Source organism: Pyrus communis, chromosome 8 (assembly GCF_963583255.1).
Source record: "Pyrus communis chromosome 8, drPyrComm1.1, whole genome shotgun sequence".
Taxonomy (NCBI): Eukaryota; Viridiplantae; Streptophyta; class Magnoliopsida; order Rosales; family Rosaceae; genus Pyrus; species Pyrus communis.
Window position 1 is genome coordinate 5181697 of NC_084810.1, and position 20441 is coordinate 5202137.

Genomic DNA, 20441 nt, shown 5'->3' on the forward strand with positions numbered 1-20441 from the left:
GCGTCTGTGGCACCAAAGCATAACCAACACAATCACAATAATAATATCGACGATATTTGACATGGCATTTCAGTTATAAAACCATTAAAACGTAATTTCTGGAAAGAATACTAATCAATATATATATATATACTGAAAACAAAAGCCCACTCACTGATATGTAAAAGTGTCGTAAGCCCCGAGCCTCGCTTGGCTGCGCTCGTCCTCCGGATAATCATCACCTATATGCGAAACAACTATATAAACGTCAAATTAACGCACATAACCAACCTTAGGTAATAACTTCTCATACATTGCTCAAATGGGGTTTTTGAATATACCAACGTGCTCTACTCAACCTCACAAACATCCCCATATTTTTAAAATTTCCGACCTCTGCCGGCCACGCGCGGGCACGTGCCTAGCACGAGTGTGGAACCCTAACGCCGTTAGGGAATATTCCGTTAAAACCCTAACAGAAGTTAACGGCCGTTACCTTATGCCGTTAGAATATTCTGTTAACTTTGACGGAATATTCGCCTCCTTCTCTGGTGAGCCTCGCCGTCCGCCGCTGTCAGCAATTCAAATTTTCCCCGGTTCCTGGAAAAACTTCAAACCTTAATATCTTCTTCATTTCTCAACCAAATTCCATGAAATTTGTATCAAAATGAAGCTTACAACGAGTAGAACAAAACCTTGCCACTTTTGGAACTTAAATCCAACGGAATTTCGTCGGAGAAACCTCGATAATCCGGCCAAACCTACAACTCGATGAACTCGAGCTTCCCGACGTCCAAAACACTTCAAAATTACTCCCCAAGCTTCGTGAAGATGTCCTAAAGCTTCCTAGAACCTTAAAAACTTCTAAAAACCTCACGATCACGTGTGCATGAATAGTGCACCAAATCGGGGTTCCATGGTTCTCGGGTTTTCGAAGGTTTCACGTCGATTTAAGGGTATGGATGAGCTCCTGAACTCACAAAGAACACAAAAGTAATCTCCTCGACGTCGATCCGTGAAAGATGAAGGTAGTTTGAAGAGTTATCGTACCACTTGTACAGACAACGGATGAAATCCGAGAGAAGGTGAGAGAGAGAAGGAGAGAGAGAGAGTCACGAGAAAGAAGGAGATGGGTGTGTGTGAGTGTGTGGTCCAAATGGCAGCCCACCAACCAAAAAAACAAAACAAACCAAACACCCTACAACACTAATTAACGTCCAGGGGCAAAATCGTCATTTCACACCTACGGTACAAATGATTCGGGACGGGTTGTCACATTAATTGACATGAGTTCATGAAAAGAAAGGGAAGAAAAAAAAAAACAATTCACGTGGAGAAAGGATATTTCATATTTCTAAATTTTAGTCGTTAAATTGTTTTTTTATCAAAGTAACAAAGACATAAATCTAACAATTAAAAAACTCACCATATAAAATACCTCGAAGTACCATAAAATTTTCTTGGTCGGCATTATGGTACGGTATTGATTCAAAAAAGTTTGTGGTACTAGTTTTGTATTTCAAATATGAGGAAAAAAATGAAAACTAATTAAAAGAAAAGAAATTCACAAGTCAAGTAAGTAGAAAACCAATGAAGACTTAGCAGCCCGGTATCTGACTGGTTGTTCATATTCATTTTCTTGGGTTTGATTTCGTTGTTTGATTTATTTGTCAAACTTCGGAGCTTTTTCTTTTGTAACATTATTAGCAGCAATATTTTCCACTCCAAAATCTGACTTTATATGCAATTTTACCAGACTTCATAAATCATTGCATAAAACTATACTCTACCAGTAAATATTGGAAGAGAAATGCTAAGGAAACTAAAAAAAGTAGGTCTTTTTATGGACTCTGTCACCTCGTGTTTTTGGCATAATATTTTATATTATTGGCACAGAAATTAACATTAAACTGTGGGCTGGTAGAGAGTCCATATAAGTCTCCCTTTAAAAGAGTTTCCTTAGCATTTCTCATATTGGGAATGTTGGAGAAGTTGTGCTAGCTCCAATTTAAAATATTAAATTACTAGGCACCAGAGTCGTGTTAGCTCTAGTCCCTAAATAATTATCAGACTCTCGAAAAGTTGTGTTAGCTCCAGTATAATGACTTAACCAACAATTGATGTGGGGATTGGTTTCTGTTATGATCTCATATGGGGCACACATGAGGGGGCGTATTGGAAAATAGAATCCTCCATCGGTCATAAGACAAAACAATAAACAATTATTCTATGGGAGTTCTCATCCCTAATATTACTAAGGACCCAACACCTACCTTGTAATAGGTGGTTAAGTTGGGACAATATCGGTGATATTTTGAAACTGATTTTGTAAAAGTACTGAAATTTTGAAACTGATTTTGTAGAAATATTGAAATATTGAAACTGGTCTTACAGAATTGCAAGAATTTTGAAACTGATCATTCATTATAACTCTGTTTCGCGAACAGTTTTCATCTACGTGCTCGTGAGATCGAGCTCTAGGTCCAACAAATTCAAAAGTGACCCCAAAGGGTCTACGAATTTTGTTGGTGAATTACGAAAAATCAAATTTTAACTAATTAACCAACAATGCAAAATTTAACGAAATAAAATTAAATTCACGAAAATTGAATAGTGAAATCCGAGGGCTGTATTTCGCATATAGTCATAATGACTTTAACTTTTCTAATGTATTGCAGAGAAATTTAGTTAATTAGAAATCAAAAGTTATATTTGACTAACTTGTCATGTGCAAGGGAGATACCCTAATATTTCTTAAATAAATTCCTTACACTATGTTTGAATGAGGGAAATAAACTCAGAATTTAGATAAAAGTCAGAATTTGTAAATTGACATGCACAAATTCCCGTGTTTGGATACATAAACATAGAAATTTATAATTTCCACGAAGAAAAAAAACTTGGAATTTGGGTCCTTTAATTCCCAAGTTTAAATTCTATGTAAATATGTGTCGTTTCGCAATTTTCTATGATTGAGAGTTTAAAAATAACAAATTCCGTATTCAATTCCATTGTTCTTTTAGATTAACCGAACAAGAAAATTCACAATTCTAGAAAACAAAATCCAATTATTTTAATTTTTTTTAATAAACTTAAAATTTCTTCATCCAAACATAGTGTTAGATTTTAATCCTAACCTTTTAAATGCACCCTGGTTTCTTCCGAACTAGAGGTTTTTTTTTATTTTTTATTTTTGGTCAACCAACAATGTTTTCTCAAGAATTGCTTGAATTTGTAGTTAAATGATCGTCATGTGTATAGCTAAAATACTTATAATAAAATGGAAATACTTTCTACAAACGTAGCACAAATAGGTTAATACGAGATTAACGAGTTTAATTTGACCGAACAACTTACGTTTTATTTTGGAAATTGTTATTAGCACTCCAAAAATCTCATTCTACACTCCTCATTAGTGTATTTTTCTTTCTAATTATAGAAAGTTTGGAGTCTAAATAACAATTTCCTTTATTTTTCTCTTTTTTTATTATTTATGAAACCTTTTTTTTTAGAACAAATGATATTAAATTCGCTTTTAACGAAAATCGAACCTAAAACTTCTCACTCATAAGTGAAAAAAAATACTATTAGATTGTAGTATTAAGTGGGTATTTATGAAACCCTTTATTCTCCTTAAACGGTCATTATTTGTAAGTTTGTAACTGCTTTCTTTCACAATTAAATTTTTTTTTTTGGTCAAATTCACAATTAAATATTTTGGTTTGACCAAAAACCAATCACTTGTTCTCCTTAATTTTATGATACAAAGGAGAGATGAAACTAATGCCAAAGATAACAATGAGAAATTTTATTTGAACCCATGTAATCTTTTCTCACATTCAACTTACTCTCTTCACCTATATTATTTTTTATTAAAGAATTAATCTCTCTTTCAACCCAAATTTATTACCTAAACTCCCCTCTCAAAACCAATTCAAAATGTTAAATTATCTTTACACCCATTCCCTGATTTTTTTTTTTTTTTTTAAAAGATGTCCTTGCTCCATCCCCTCTTCCCACTAGCATTTCCACTCCCTGATTTTTTTTATTTTTTTTTTTCTGCTACCAAACCCAGACATTTGACTTTTTTCTTTCTACTGATGTGCATAAGCAACAAATCAAACAATTCATCCCCTTATATTTATCAACAAGCAAGGAAATTTATAATCTAAGAACATCGGTAAGAAAATTTTCCTTAGAATTTTCCAATTGCAGAAAGTTTAACAAACCATTCAGGATTGATGAAAAAAATTGAAACCCAAATACTCATATTTTAAACTTTAAAATTGAAATCAAACGAACAAAATATTCATAAATTGAGTCATACCTTAGTTGGAGGATTCAAAACTTCAAAATCACCATCCATCAATAAAAAAAAAAACTTGTTTTTCTCTACAAGACCTATTAGGGTTTTAGCCAGAATGAACGTATGATAAACAAGAACTGATAATAGGGTTTAATGGGTTTATTGATAAATTTGAGTTTTATTATTAATTTCATTTTGTACTTAATAGTAATTATGCAATATGACACATCCCGACCCGGAATGTCCACTAGGACCCGCTCACCGCACACTCATGTACTTAAGCACTTTTAGATTTTAATTGATTCACATTTTATACATTATCACACTTTATGGCTTAGTCACCTTCCAGGTCTCGGCCTGCAAGGCTCGATTCGGGATCCTAGTGAACATTCCGGGTCGCCCCGGCCCCCACCACATCTCGGGCCGGGATGTGACACAATAGGATAAAATAGACAATTAACAATTTAAATTTAAATTGGATGTAGAAAAAGGTTACATGAATTCAAATAAAATTTCCTGATAACAATTCAAGGAAATCCTACACTCAATGCGTGACAAACGATAGCCGTTGATCTGCATTACTTTGCCCCACATGGAATCCACCACATTAATTTGTAAGAGTAAGATTTTCTCCCTTCCAAATCTTCTTTTTCTATACTTAATCGTCACCGTTCAAATAAAAAATAATTGAAGAAAAAGGGAATTTAGAGGAAAAAAATCCTAATTCAATTAGTAATTACAGCTGAAAACTACATCGAGGAAAAATATAAAACAAAAACCGAATTTTGTTGATTTGAGGAACCTCTAGATATTACCCGTCACGTTGCCAAGATTGAATCGTTATCAGCAATCTAATAAAAACTTTACCGTTTCTCCTCCGAAAACAGAAAAAGTAGAGGAAAGTGAAACGCAGAGAGATTGTAACAGCAGATAAACAAAGATACGGAAAGCAGTTGAAATCAGTTGCCGTGTTGGTGAATCCCAGATAGAAGAAACCCAACAAAACCAGAACGCCTGGGTCTCCGAGTCCAGGCGTGAGACAGACAAACATTCACGTTCGTTCCCTTTTAAAATACCACCAAGCTCCCCACTTCCCCCACCCTGTCTCCTCTCTCTCTCTCTCTCTCTCTCTCTCTCTCTCTCTCTCTCTCTCTCCTCTCTCGCATGATTCTGTCTCTCTCCAAATCTCCTTTTTGTTTATTTCTCAACGTGCACAGACGCTCTTGCTCTTCATCTTCTCCGCCAGAAAAAGATATCAACAGGTTCTACTTCCTCTCACATCTCTCTCTCAATAAAGTTTACATCTTTGTATCGGAACGCTTCCAACTTTTCTGGGTTTTATTTATTTTGTATTTTCGAGCTCACGATTCAGCTGCCTTGGTATGTGACATCTGATTTCTGGTTTGTTCCTTTTTTTTGTTGGGGTTACACAAAACTGCGATTTTCTGATCTGGGTTTCCTTTGTTTTGCATGACTGAGTCAATATTTGATTTTTTTATTAATCTCTGCAGATATTCCATATTGTTATTAGGGATACAAAATTTGGAATTTGCTTCTGATTAGACGTAGTTTTTGCTACTAATTGTGTCACTATCAGTGCACATATCTGATATTTTATTTGTATTGACTCATTGGAAACAAGGTTGCAGTCCAGTCTTTTGTTATATATTTTAATTTGTTGTGTTTGAATTCCGTTGTTCCGTTGTCGATTTTCTTTATGCTTCAATTTTGTATCTTCTGCCATTACTCTTTGTTTGGTTGATGATAATTTTATAGAATAAGTATTGTTTTGGCAGTTCTTAGCACCAATTTGTCAGCTAAATGTATACGGCAACGCTACAATATTCTTTGTTTTACCATAACTACATAACAATTTATGAATCTAATGTATGCATTTTAATTTTTGGTATTTGATTCAACAGCTGTTGCAAAAGTCTTGACTTTGGAATATTTACGAGAAAGTAGTCTTAATCTGCATCTCATTCGGACGCGCTTGATCAGTTGAGGAACACGGTTATGTGGCAATAGATTGATTGGAAGAACCCATCATAAGGTTTGGTAATGGGGTCGGCAGTGGAGAAGAAATGGCTAGTCCCTCTTGTCATAAGCTCTGTCATCTGCATATTCCTTCTAGCTACTTCCTTGAACTCGGGTCTCGTCTCTTCACGAAACGCAATCAATTCGATCTTTTCCCTTTTACCATCTAGGGTAGTAACAAATCAATCTAGTCCAGCTTTTGCTGAGACAATAATTTCACAAAGTCCACCCCCTCCTCGGCTACCAGCTATTCCTCGCTTTGCTTATCTAATTTCCGGATCAAAGGGGGATTTGGAAAAGCTTTGGAGAACTCTCAAAGCGCTTTACCATCCGTTGAATCAATATGTTCTTCATTTAGACCTTGAGTCTCCGGTAGCAGAAAGATTGGAGCTTGCTTCGCGAGTGGACAACGAGACTCTCTTTAATACAGTTGGGAATGTGTTTGTGATCAAGAAAGCTAATATGGTAACTTACAGAGGTCCAACAATGGTTGCTAATACTCTTCATGCCTGCGCAATTCTTCTCAGGAGGAGTAAGGATTGGGATTGGTTTATCAATCTCAGCGCCTCAGATTATCCGCTTGTTACTCAAGATGGTGAGTCCATATCAACTACGGTTGTAAACTTTTCTTAAAATGTGAGTTTTTGTGCTAAAAGAAACTGTTCAAATTGTTTTCATGCAGATCTTCTTCACACGTTTTCAACTTTAAACCGAAATCTGAATTTCATTGAGCACACAAGCCAACTTGGCTGGAAAGAGTGAGTTCTCTCTCTGTGGACATGTATAGAATGCTTACATATTTATTACTATCACTAATGCTATGTTAACTTTCATCTTCCAGGGAAAAACGAGCAATGCCCTTGATTTTAGACCCTGGTCTCTACTCATCTAAAAAACAGGATGTATTTTGGGTTACACCAAGGCGAACATTGCCCACTGCATTTAAATTGTTTACTGGTGAGTATTTTACTTTTCCCTAGATCTCTGGCTAGCTACTCACAATTTTTAACCTGACAAATTAAAACTTCATGTAGAGAATACTAACTTATAACTCTTGACATAGAAAATTCAGCGAAATATATGTTTTTATTAATGTTCTTGTATATGCTGTTGCCTAGTTTGTTCTTTCTTCCGCTGAGAAGAAATAGCCTGGTTACTGGAATTCTTAGTGAGCCTTTTGGGGGATTTACATAAAAACATAACTGGTGTGATAATCTCATTTGTTATCTTGTTTGTAACATGTCTACTGCCTTTCCACAGAAAAGGATTACTGGAAAGTTGAGGGGGTTATTTTCAGGGGATGAAATTTGGTTTCGATATTTCACATTGAATCAGTGAACCAATTTGAAAACTAGATTTATTTACTTCGAACAATTTGTGAGCAGACTACATTAACTGAATCAGTAGTTCTCCAATTAGTATAGAGTTTGTTTTTTCTCCTTATAAAACCGATAGTGTTGGCTATACTCTTAGGATATATTATTTTATCCTGCATGCAGCATTGCCAGTTTTGCTCTTTGTTTTGCACAATCAGTTAATATGCACCTCTGTTGCAGGTTCGGCATGGATGGTCTTATCACGCTGGTTCGTCGAGTACTGTGTTTGGGGTTGGGACAATCTTCCGAGGACCCTTCTCATGTACTACACAAACTTTGTTTCTTCTCCGGAAGGCTACTTTCACACTGTTATATGCAATGAGCCGGAGTTTGCCAAAACTGCCGTCAACCATGATTTGCACTATATTTCTTGGGACATTCCTCCCAAGCAGCATCCCCACACCCTCAACATTAATGACACAAACAAGATGATTGCAAGCGGTGCTGCCTTTGCTCGGAAGTTCAGACACGATGACCCTGTCCTGGACAGGATCGATAAGGAATTACTTCACCGAAGAAAAGACAGCTTCACTCCAGGCGGCTGGTGTGCTGGCAAACCCAAATGCTCCAGGGTTGGGAACCCGAACAAGATCAAACCAGGTCCGGGTGCCGACAGGCTTCGCCACCTCGTGAGTAGGCTTGCCTTGACAGCTAAGTTTGGTCAAAACCAGTGTAAATAGTTTGTGTGGAAATTCTTGGAAATTGAATCAGTGAAAGAAAAAGAAGAGAACTCGTATCAACAGGCTAAGACAACAGTTTGTTGGGAATTTAAGGGATATCATCGAGTTTTGATGCGAAGTTTGATAGAATTAAGGTTGATGAGGAAGATTAAGATTAGTGTCCCTCTGAGCATATCCTTAAGTTGTCACATTCTGGAAACCAAACAGGTGTTTGGTCGGCATCATTGTTTCTGTAGGTTGATTATATATCTAGAACTTTTACAATCATACATTAATATACTGTTACTGTTCTTCCACCTTGCGTTTTTTCTTCTTTTCGGAACTTTGGAACTAGAATTTTGGCCTTTGCTTGTAATCATAACGGGTACAAATGATTGGTAATTTAGAAAACTATACTTGTCGGTTTGATAACTATTTTGTTTTCGCTTTTTTTTTTTCCTGATATTAGTGATAGTGGATAAATACATGGGATAAATTGAAAAGTGGTGACGAGAGAGATGTAAAGTGAAAATTAAACACCAAAATCTAAAGTGTCATAAAGTTGTATGCACTTGCAAGATTTTGTTTTCATTCATTCTTCTTTCTTTTTCCTCTTCTTTTAAGCTGTTTTAGAATTCTCTTGAGGTATCTCACCACACATTGATGGCAGGCTAATTCTTCTCTTCATGCAATCCTGATATCACATGAGGCGGCAACATATTGATTTTCGAGTTAAACGGTACAGATCAAAACATAACCGATGACCCCAATAAATGTCAAGGTTAGAAATTCCAAATCTTTGCTCGTTTTCTATTAGACGAACCCCTTGAATAGAGCTATAAAGTCTTTTAACATGACTGAAATTTACCTAATTTTTGTTGGCAGCCAAAATTAGAAATTGACAAACGCAATTTAAGCAATTGTACTGAGTACTGATAAGGGATAATGACATAATGCTGGCTACACAGTAAGGTTGGTGAGGATAATCTTCTATTGTTAATCAAATCTTAAAATAATTACTACACCTTTAATTGTGGTGTTTGCATCAGATTCGGTGGCAGAAGATATCAACGATTTGACTCTTCGTGATTAGAGGAAATCAAGAAGAAATCAAAGGGTGACCGGACTTCCATCGTCGAGCCTCCTCCATTTGAAAAAAAATGCAAATGCAGTAGTAAATTAGGTTTATTAATCGCTACATGCGTTGAAGTTTAAATCTTCTTATCTCTTGATTTATAATCCTTTAAGAAAGGGAATTAACCTTTTTTTTTCTCTTTATGCACACTTATGTTTGCTCTTGTTCGTCAGTGATATATTAAATCTAAGTGCATCTGCAATAAGAACAGAACATGCGTGACCAAAACCTCATTAACCGAAAAGAAAAAAGAATTCGTCCATTTGGGTGAATCTATTAAGATGTGGTATTTGAATTAAAATTTTTGGAGTAAATTGGTTACTTCTTTCAAATGGTTAAGGAAATTTGCATTAATTTACACAATCAGTGATTCAGTCAGCAACATCACAAGAATTTTTTTGAACAACATATCTTAAAGAGACGGGTGTTAGAGTTAAGTTACACAATGTAATGTAATTCGAATTTTGTCATTATCAAACATTAAACCTATGAAGGTGAAGAGAAATACCACTAATTCACGTTACTAAATAGGAAGAAACACAGGCTCATAAGTATTTGAAATTACATGACATGTGAATTTTATTAGCAATTCCAATTAATGAATTTCTCTCAGAAGATAAACAGTCAACGCCATACAACCTAACTTCTTAACCCCAACCAAGACATTAGCACATTGGATGGCGCTATCTACACACACTTTTAAATTTTCGGCCATTGAATCGAATTAATTGAAGATGATCAAATAATAGAAATTAACAGAAAATGTGTGTAAGGTCAAAAAGAAGTATGTAAAAACCACTACCCTAAACGTGATTGTATTTTTTATACAATGGTAGTATGTTCTAGACATGCCGTATCATACGGAAAAAACAAAGTAAATGGAAAGTTGAAAGCATTTTCCAAATCCATATATGATTACGAGGAAGTGATTTCCGCACACATCAAGGGACAAATATGAAAAATCGAAGTAGTGAAATGGCCTCTTACCTTTAAACCAATTGGAACAATGGTCTTGCAACTTTAACTCAATTGTAGCAGTGGTTCTTCCAACACGGCTCATTTGACAAAATTCTAACGGAGTTAATAAAAATGATCATAGTTGCATGTTTTGATAAGTTAAGAACCAATGATTATAGATTTTTAATTGAGAAACCATTACTCCAATTTTTGAAGTAGATGGAGTATTGCTACAATTTTCTCATTTAGAAGACAAAACAAGAAAAGAGAGGAATTCGAAAATTATAGATATATAAATTGATTTGAATTGTATTAAAAATTACACGGAAATACCAATTTTTGTACCTCTCTATTTCCTTTAAATTTCTATCTACACATGGCATTTGAACAAGAACATTCTCACTTTTGACTTTAACCACTTATCCCGCTATCATCTAAATACCAAAATTTGCTACGTTGCTTGGAAACATCGAGTTCCTATGACCTAAAGCCCCTATGAGCTAACAAGCTTCTCTGGCATAAGATTCTTTTACCTCATTTTCTTCTCAACACCCCATATATCCTGCCAGATTCAAGAATCACCTTGGAGATCATCAAACCATCTCCAAAATTTTGATATTCCCGGTCGAATTTGCAGCAATTAAGGTGGAGGTTTGGCCTCGCCAACAAAGAGAAGAGATAAACTGTGCAGCATCATCTGTGTCATGGCCGGAAAGTGGGTCTGTGTTCTGAAACTTGTATGACAATGCCGGCATTGGAAAAGCCTTGTGGTAGATGAAAACCTGATCAATCAAAGAACATAATTATCATTCATTAAATATAACCAAAACGAGATGCATTGTCTGTTCAGAATTCATTTGACAGTTTTCAATGAGACACATTTGATTAGTAAACAGATAGGTAAGATCCTTCTTAGGCTTGCAAAAGTAACTTCTGCAATTTACCTTATCTTTTCAAACAGTCACTACAAAGTAAAACAGTTACACCGAAGAAAACTACGTAGCTAGCTGATATACTAATCTCAAGGCATGTTTCTTCCTTATTTTTAGAAGAGGTCATTTTTCTCAAACTTTTAGACGAAAGCCTTGGAAACCTTTAACTAAATACATATATCGTATATCCCCATACACACAAAGAAAGTTCATCCTATCACATTAGCCCTCCTTTGAACCCTATAGAATTTTCCAGTGAAAAAAAAGAAAATAGAAATTTGGGTTCACTGGTCGTAGCAAGATCGAAGCAAGATTCGAACAACCCGTGCATGGGGTGAATTGAAGATGTTTGTCTAAATTACCTCATTAGTCTCTGAGCCTGTAGCAATGTAACCATCAGAAACTGACAACCCCACAAAGTTCTGCAACAAGGGAAACACGCATAAGCTATAAATCATAGACCACTGCGGCCATATTAAACTTGCATCTAATACACGAAAATAACATTGTTTAGATGCAAATGACTAACTTTGAAAAACTGCACAAAAGCATTTACTCGTTTACAAACTATGTTCTTTAGCGGTTTTCCTTCATAAATATCGATAACAATGAAGATTGCATTTGAATAAGAAGATTTTGCAGTTAAAGACTCATGGCAGAAAACTTTGGTCATCCGAAAGCGACAAAAAAATTTAAATTAGTAAATTGGTCGATGAAGAACAATTTTTCATTGTCCACCACAAGTTTAGGTTATAGAATCAGCCTATATTGGAAGGTTCTGAAATATTTACAGGAAAACATTTGCATCAAATATTAAAAATATTCATCATGTATTTAAGCTTCTGATATACATTTGCACCTAGCAGAACACAAAATTATTATATACCAATTTCAGATCAATCTCATAAAGCATCCCTAGAATTGCTTTAATAAAATAAATGAGTGGCAGTACCTTCACATTCGTGTGGCCGGTGAATGATAGAACTGGAGTGTCAATGACCCGAGATGAGGACATTGACAAATCCCAAAGCTTCACTGTATTGTCAGTGGACGCAGAAACGAGATTTGTCCCATCTACAAATTTGACATAACTCACGGTTTTGTTGTGTCCGATCAATGTGCACAGAGGAACCTTTGAGTTACGAAGATCATAGTAGTAAATTTTATGATCCGCTGAACCAAAGGCAAGGGAACGACTAGAGTCCAATGGAAACTGTACGCAGCAGACATTCGCCTTTGTTTTAATTGTACCAATACTTACTCCCTGCAGAAGCGACCCACAAAGAGAATCAGCTTATCAGACATCCAGAATTAGACATACACGTCATGCATACAGATCAATGCAGTACGTTTAGTTTCAAAGCTGACATCCACCAAATGCAAAAGTAGAATTGCCTGATTGATACTCCATAGCTTTACACAACCATCGTCACTCCCGCTGGCCAACAGTGTTGGGTCTGCTGATGAAAAATCAATGGACCATACACGCCTTTCATGTTCTCTCATCTCCGTAAACAATTGACTTCTTGTGACATCCCATACCTGAAAATGTCAAGCAATTTAGTTAAAACAAGCTAATAAGTCGTAACTTGAATCACAAATAAGGCTTGACTTACCTGCACAACACCTTCAAAGTTACTTGAAGCAATCTGGCTTTTGATATAACTATTCCAACATATACTGCTTAGCTTTGACCTGCTAGCCATTTCAACCACGGGATAGTGGATATCACGATCCTCATTTGTTATTGTGTCACATTCAAATACTTTGATTTTCTTATTAACACCGGCTGTAGCAAAAAATTCTCCATCACGATCAAAACTAAGTGAGCATACTAGATTTGAAGTATTTAAAAGATCCCCTTGCTTCAAATCTGCCTTCACTTTTAATTTCGAGAAAGACAGATACTTGCACAATCCCTCAAGAAATGGATCTATCCAACCACTTCGTCTACCTCCACTATGTTGTTCTTTTGATTGCAAATTATTGACAGAACTTCTTTCAGTTACAACAGAACTACTTATTGGTGAATGTTTAGCCGGTTTAGCTGACTGCTTTACGGGCCTCCATCTCGTTAAAAAATATGCCGCCTCTAGCTTTTTAAAGTTCTTCATCAATCTAGAACTTCTCGAGAGAACACCTTGATTTTCAGTATCCGTCTTCTGACCATCCAAATTATCATCGCTTTCCTCTACGTTGTGAACCCAGATGCCGGGTCTGGACCTTTTTCTGGACCCACTAGCAGAATCATCATCGTCAATAATATTCATAGACGGGAAACTTGAGGTCGAATCATCTTCCTTCACCAGTTGTGGGATTGAACTGCCCTTTTTCTTAGAAGTTATTTGGTGCTTCATAACTTCGTCAATATCACGACACAGAAACGAAAGAGTATTTTGCAACTTATCTGCAGATTCCTGTTTCCCTTGTTGTATGAGCAGCAGGAATTCCAGCAATAATTCCTGCTCCTCTATTTTCTCTCTAAGCTCTATCGCCGCTTCACGTTCTTCTAAATCAACTCTTGGTTCATTCAGGAATTCACTTTGTTGCAACTCACTGAAACAAAAGACAAAGTAGATTTAGAAATCGTGACCCCGCTGGAGGTATAGTATGCATCACAAAAGACACAGGAGAGAGTTATTTTACAAGTCAGTAGAAGAGGAAAAGATGCAGAACAAAGTGAAAGATACAAGGGGATTTATGAACTACAAGACCAAATTATAGAAAATGGCATAAAATGGAGTATTTCATGACGTAATGAATTACAGATATATGTAATGCAGTTTAAATATACAGCAAATACTTCCATGAAACTCGATGTCTCAGACTATTTATGGTAGCTTTTGAAAAGAAAAATCTACGTCTGAGATGGAAGGTCATTTTGTAAGGAGTATTCACCACATTTTTGGCCGGCTATTTGGCTCAGGGTGCAGTAGCCATAAACAAAACGAAGCCTCTTTAGGCCATTTCAGCAGCAATTGAGGAGGAAGAACTCGATGTCTCAGACTAGACATTGTTCTGCTCTTTTCTTCTCTTGAGCTGAGGGGACAGAATAACTGGTCACAAGCACCACCGCATTAGTCCACGAAAACAAAAACAAAACAACTCTGAACAAAATCAACTTTTACCATTACATAAAATGATAACTGAATGCTGAAGATCTTGTTTAACTTATACTAGAGATAAACAATTGAAAGCTTTTATTTACGAACCTCAAAAAGAAGAACCCCTAACCGATAAATGTCTGAAGCACATGAACTCGATCCAGCAGAAACCTCTTCGGGACTAGTATACCAACTGGTCTCCATAAGCAATATCTGTTTCATTGGAAATGGTTGTCTCTTATCTTCTAGTTCAACATTTCGGTCTCTGATTCTATTTTCACTCTCTTGTACCAGCGATTCCCGTGCTGCATAAATTGAACTTGACTGCATGCAACTCGTTTCCGACAAGGCATTTGGAGTTGTCATAGACTGAAAATTTTCTCTTCCTAAGTTCCTTCGTTGCTGATGCAAATTACGATGCAAGAGAGAGGGAAAATCCTTAATTTCTTCAGTTGGGCTGTTTAACTCATCCTCGGGAGAATCAGTGCCAGAATCCGAACAAGATGCAGACTCGATAAAGGAGATGTGGTTGAAAGATGACATGACGAAACATGAAGGTCGCACATTGTGAACAACAATCCCTTGCGAATGTGCTACACTAATAATTTCCACTATTTGCCTAAATACATGCAAGCATTCAAATACATCAACAGATCGATCCGGTTTATCCAACCACTGCCTCAAGCTAACATCACCCCATTCAATAGCTCGGACAAAACGGTCAACCGCCACCTCATCCTCACAAACCCCGGACAATCCACCCTGGTTTGTAAGGTCATCAGTGTGTGCCACCACAACACTATCTCTCTCCTTTCTCAAATCCGAATCCTGAAATGCCTCGCCCAACGAGCCAAACCTTCCAGCACGACGAACCCTAGGATTCCGGTTTGAGACTCTGGAAGTATTCAACCCTCTAGAACTATCAGAATTCTGCCCAGCAGACTCGGATGAGCCTTCCATTGTTATCCGCCTATAGCAGCATGAAAGCCAGAACACACACATCCAATACACGGAGGAGTTCTCCGACTTCTATTGCACTCTCTCACTTCCACCATCTTGACTCAGAAGCTCTTTCTGCGGCGCAAACAGATACCGCGAAAATCGAGTCTCTCATCAAGCACAGCAAGTTCTTGACTTCACAAACAAATAACAGATTCCCGGCTGCCCACAATCACAAAACTAATTAATAACCTTAACTATGCAAACTTTGAACCCAGAAAACAGGAAAAAGCATTCCACCACCAACACAATAACAATGATCTGACAAAAAGTAAGAACAGATTCACAAAACCCAATTCACAATTCATATACACAGTCACATACATGAAATTTCCAACACAGTTTCTAAGAACAAACAATCTCAGCCACCATCACCAACAAAAACCCACCAAGAAAAGGCTCTCTTGCTCAATACTCAAAACACAAAGACAAGTCAATATATTCCATGAGAGAGAGAGAGAGAGGAGAGAGAGAGAGGAGAGAGAGAGAGAGAGAGAGGGAGAGCTACCAGTATCACCATGAAAATGGAGTTGTGTGTTCTGTGTTCTGCTAGGCCAACCAGAAGAGAAACAGCACAACTTTTTTGAAGCAGCACTACTCAAACGAAACCTCCACAGCCTTACAAATTCCCCAATATTTTCTCAACAGGAAAACAAACAAAATCTCCCCACAAAAAACACAGACCGTTTGTAAATTAAAAACCCAGAAAAATAAACAAAAAAAGATTATATATTTATTTTTTAATTTTCTGAAGGCCCCTAGTATATTACTATTTTTCTGCCTCCTGAGAGCAAAGAGAGACCACTCTTTCTACTTTCAGCATTACCATCTTCTTTATCTTCCCGCTTTATTCCAAACTACCAACGTGGCTCAACAAACACCTCTTCCTCTCAAAAGCCCAGAGCCAAAACAGTAGATTAGATAAACCTTGTGGGTCATCGGTGGAAGATACCATTTGATAAAGTGCAATCATGATTCATCCCCCTCCAAACTATGCTGCAAACTCAGTATCTTGTACATATCCTTTCAAGGATAGTACTTGCATCCTTATGTAGGGCTGCACACTTTTTTGATCTCGCGAATAGTGTATTTATTAGCGGAATTATTTAATTTTTAAATTTATATTGTGATGATTATCTTTACAAAAAGACATATAAATCAAATATTATTTGATCAGTTAAAGTTATTAAACAAACAAATAATATAAGTGCCAAGTAATATGAAATGAATATTTAAGTCTAGCATTTTATAAATATTTTGAAAAATAATTTTATTTAGACTTCGTTTATTAAGGATCTTAATGTGTTTTTGATATTCTAATTTTCGTCAACGATTTTTGTGTTTGCATGTAGTCCAATATTCTAGTAGATATCATGTTAATTTTCCACATATGCGTTTGGAGTTTGAAACTCTTCTTTCACCTAAATTATTTTAATAGTTTCAAACCCCCCTTAATAATAATAAATTTACAAAAAAAAAAAAAAAAAAAAACTTTTATTAGCACTCCAAAAATCTCATTCTACACTCCTCACAAGTGTATTTTTCTTTACAATTATAGAAAGTTAAGAGTGTAAAATGAGATTTTTGGAATGCCAATAACAATTTCCAAAAAAATGTTTTTCTGTATTTTAGGTGACAACATGATTTCATATTCACTCAAATTATAAAATAAAATAAAAAATCTTAACATGGTTCACAATAATTTTTAATCACTTAGTCATTAGTGGAGTTAATTTTTAGATTAATTTACTAAGAAACGGCGATTCGTTCATCGTTGTCCCAAAATCGAAAGAAGAACCACTTCTTTCCCAAAGTAGCAATTACTAAACTAAAGCAAAGCAATAAACAAATGATTAGTTTAATCTCATTGAACAAACATAAAATTATTCTAATCTAATTGGTGTGGAGAAGACAAGTGCCAGATGTATTAAAAAGGCCACATTATTTATAGGGAAGTTATTGGCCGCTTATGCCATCTCCATGCCTAACCCTAATCCTCCACCACAAACCCTAATAATTAAACATTAAAGTATAAATTAGTTATAAAACAATCCCTCACCTCAAATCAAAAGGAACACATATCCCAACACCACCCCACCAGCCAAATCCCAGCAAACCCAGACAGCCCTTCCGGATCTCACTTACCCATGCACAAAGTATAAATATAATTTGGTCGTTGATGCATGTAAAATTCATAATGTATCAACGTCAGATTCGATTCCATAGGTGCGGGATATTGAGTACTGTAACATTCTTCAAAAAATGTCAAATTCAGTGTTTTAAAAATCGATCTAGGTGCTAGGCGGCGGAGGATCGATCCGATTTAAGCTGAAATGTTGAGAAAAATAAGGTAGGAGCTAGACGGCTACCTAGGCAGGTTAGACGGTTCCATTGTTTAAAAAAATTTTAATTAAGTTAAAGGTTTTTCTGAATAACCTACTTAATTAGTGAATTTTCAAATTTGATTTTTTATTTTTCCTACTTTTTTGCTACATTTTTCAATGATGATGGCAATATGGCTTAAGTTTTAATTTTTAACTTTCCTAAATTCTCAATACAAGTATATTTGTATTTTTAAAATATAAATAGACACTTATTTATATGTTATATAATAAATTTAATTAAATCCATTTAGTCCACCTAAGCCCCGTCTAGCCATCTAGACCCTAGGTCCCAATCCCCCGCCGACTAGCGCCTAGTGCTTTTTAGAACTTTGGTCAAATTACATGTTTGTTCATTTAAATCTTTATGCTTAATCGACACTTTCGTTTGTTTTGCACTCTAGATATTTGTGTTTGCATATGTGAAAGATGAATTTGAATTTATAGGCTTTTTTTTTCTTTTGTAATGAAGAAATAAATTGTGTGGTGGTATCAAAGTAGCAAGTTACTTATCATCAGCAATCCATCCATTTAAGTCTATGTTGTTAAGCGTCAAATTTCAACTTCCAAAAACACATCATGTTCTAACACAATATTAGAGATTAGTTATAACCGTTCAACTAACGTTGTTAAAATTTCAACGTTTAAATGAGAAACATGATTCGTTTATTTTATTTAGATAACCGTTAGATGACTATACAATTATGGATCTGGTTAAGTTTTGTAGAGATAATGTTTAAAGGGTAAGAAAATAGATTCAGATCATCGTGTACCATTGCAAGTTAGAAAGATAGAATGAGACAGTTACATGTGCATTCCATGATAAAAATAAATAAATAACTAATGAAAAAGGCTTGAAAACTTTAAGTTTTAACAATAATGACAAAATAAAGGGTAAAATGAACAGTACCATGATTGACTTTTTAATGTAAAAATGTGCATTTTTGTTAAAGTGAACAGTACCGGGAGCTTTTCGTTAAAATTCCCTTAAAAAAAATGCTTAATCTTGAGACCTATAATAACGTTTTGAATATAAGCATATAGTTAGCACAAAAAAGAATTTGTTAGTGGTCATTTCCAGCATAATAATATTCATTCACTAATTAGATTGTGTGACATGTTATGTGATTAATTTTCGATTAAGATCAACCATTACAACATCAAGTCATTTAGCTGGGTTTTTTCATTAATTTTTATCTTATTTATATATTTTGTTTAAGTGAGAAACGTGATTCACCTTTGTAAGTCCGTTTTGTTTGGGACAAGGATTGTCTGCCCTCCCACTTCCGATCTCCTCCCGTGCCCTCCTATTTGTGTGGTTACAGTTAAGCCACGTCAACACTTTATATTACTATTCATTTTTGTCTTATTATCTCTATAAAAAAACAACAATATAAAATGTTGACGTGGCTTAACCGTGATCACACGAAACAAGAGGGTATAGGAGAGCACCAAAAGTGGGAGGACAAACAATCCTTGTCGTTTTGTTTGAGCCTCTTATTTGTTTTCTTTTTTAGTTTGGTATGTTGTTTGGTAGGGACTCTTGCGTGTGTTTTGCATTATTGATCAAATTGATGAATGAAATTTATGTGGGTGGTGGACATACATGTTTGTCCTACCAGACACATTTGAATTATATGTCGTGGACATGGTTGCCCCTATTGGACACGTTACTTTAGTCTAAAGAAAGGTTGGAAATGGCACTGTAGAAATGAATAATGTTCCAATCATCCGAGTTTCAGTTTAATTACAACAATGCTATTGCTCTTTGTGCTGCCTTCAGGTGAGCAGCCCGACTTGCAGCCAGGCCCAAAAGGCCCAAAATTTTAAATTACAGTTTTGCCCGTACAAAATAACAATCCGGTGGTGGGGATGGTGTATCGGGAAGGAAAATTTTGTCCTTTCGGTTTTGGGAGAGAGGGGGTAACCGGGTAGGTTTCACAAGAAAGTTAGCCCGCGCGATGCTGCGGGTCTAAAACAATGTTAAACATATAAAATATATTAAAATATATTTACTTCTATATCAAAACATATTTACATCTTTATGATACATGTTTGTACAATATATTACAACACTCTAAGGGGGCGTTTGTTTGCCCTCACTAAGTTGGATTGGACTGGACTGGACTAGCTATTAGTCCAATACTGTGTTTGTTCCATGCTGGGACTAACATTAATGAGACTAAAGGGGACTAGCATGGACAAAACCCTTCACTAAGAGGTCTTAGCGAGACCCCCCAATAACCATGGGACTAGCTAAGACTATCCTCTCTTTCTCGTCCTCGTCATGCTCAACGACCACTCCCGACAGACTCCTCGTCATCTCCGGTCACCTAGATCAATCATTAACTTTCCGACTCTCTTTTAGATCCATTTCACAACCAACTTTCATATAAAATATACCAAATTGAAGCTGGGAGTGACAAGATTACGATTTTACCTTAATCAAGGCCAAAATGTGGTCGAATGTGGCCAGAAAATGGCCTGGAAGTCTCGGCCTGTTTGGGCTTCTTCAAATCCATGACAGATTCGAGCATTCAAAGCTAAGATCTCGGTCTAGGGATGGTGATGAATTT

General features: G+C 35.9%; 2 protein-coding genes across 3 annotated transcripts; one reads left to right on the forward strand and one right to left on the reverse strand.

The window, feature by feature from the left end:
- Positions 1 to 5094: 5094 nt before the first annotated feature.
- LOC137742610 (beta-glucuronosyltransferase GlcAT14B-like) lies at positions 5095 to 8794 on the forward strand. The gene is made up of 5 exons (XM_068482520.1): positions 5095 to 5547; positions 6208 to 6917; positions 7005 to 7080; positions 7164 to 7279; positions 7879 to 8794. The coding sequence occupies exons 2-5, from the start codon at positions 6347 to 6349 to the stop codon at positions 8376 to 8378; spliced, it is 1263 nt and encodes a 420-aa protein (XP_068338621.1). The 5' UTR covers positions 5095 to 5547; positions 6208 to 6346; the 3' UTR covers positions 8379 to 8794.
- Positions 8795 to 10723: 1929 nt separating this feature from the next.
- On the reverse strand, positions 10724 to 16528 carry LOC137742195 (protein SPA1-RELATED 4-like). 2 transcript variants are annotated; one of them, XM_068481986.1, is made up of 8 exons: positions 15993 to 16528; positions 14594 to 15646; positions 14280 to 14437; positions 12998 to 13937; positions 12777 to 12923; positions 12334 to 12645; positions 11744 to 11803; positions 10724 to 11231 (listed from the first exon to the last, which is right to left on the reverse strand). In XM_068481986.1, exons 2-8 carry the CDS (start codon positions 15485 to 15487, stop codon positions 11043 to 11045), a joined length of 2700 nt encoding a protein of 899 aa, XP_068338087.1. In that variant the 5' UTR covers positions 15488 to 15646; positions 15993 to 16528; the 3' UTR covers positions 10724 to 11042. The 2 variants fall into 2 exon arrangements, with proteins under 2 accessions (XP_068338087.1, XP_068338088.1); XM_068481987.1 differs by lacking the exons at positions 10724 to 11231; positions 11744 to 11803 and having other exon boundaries at positions 12492 to 12645; positions 12731 to 12923.
- Positions 16529 to 20441: the final 3913 nt, after the last annotated feature.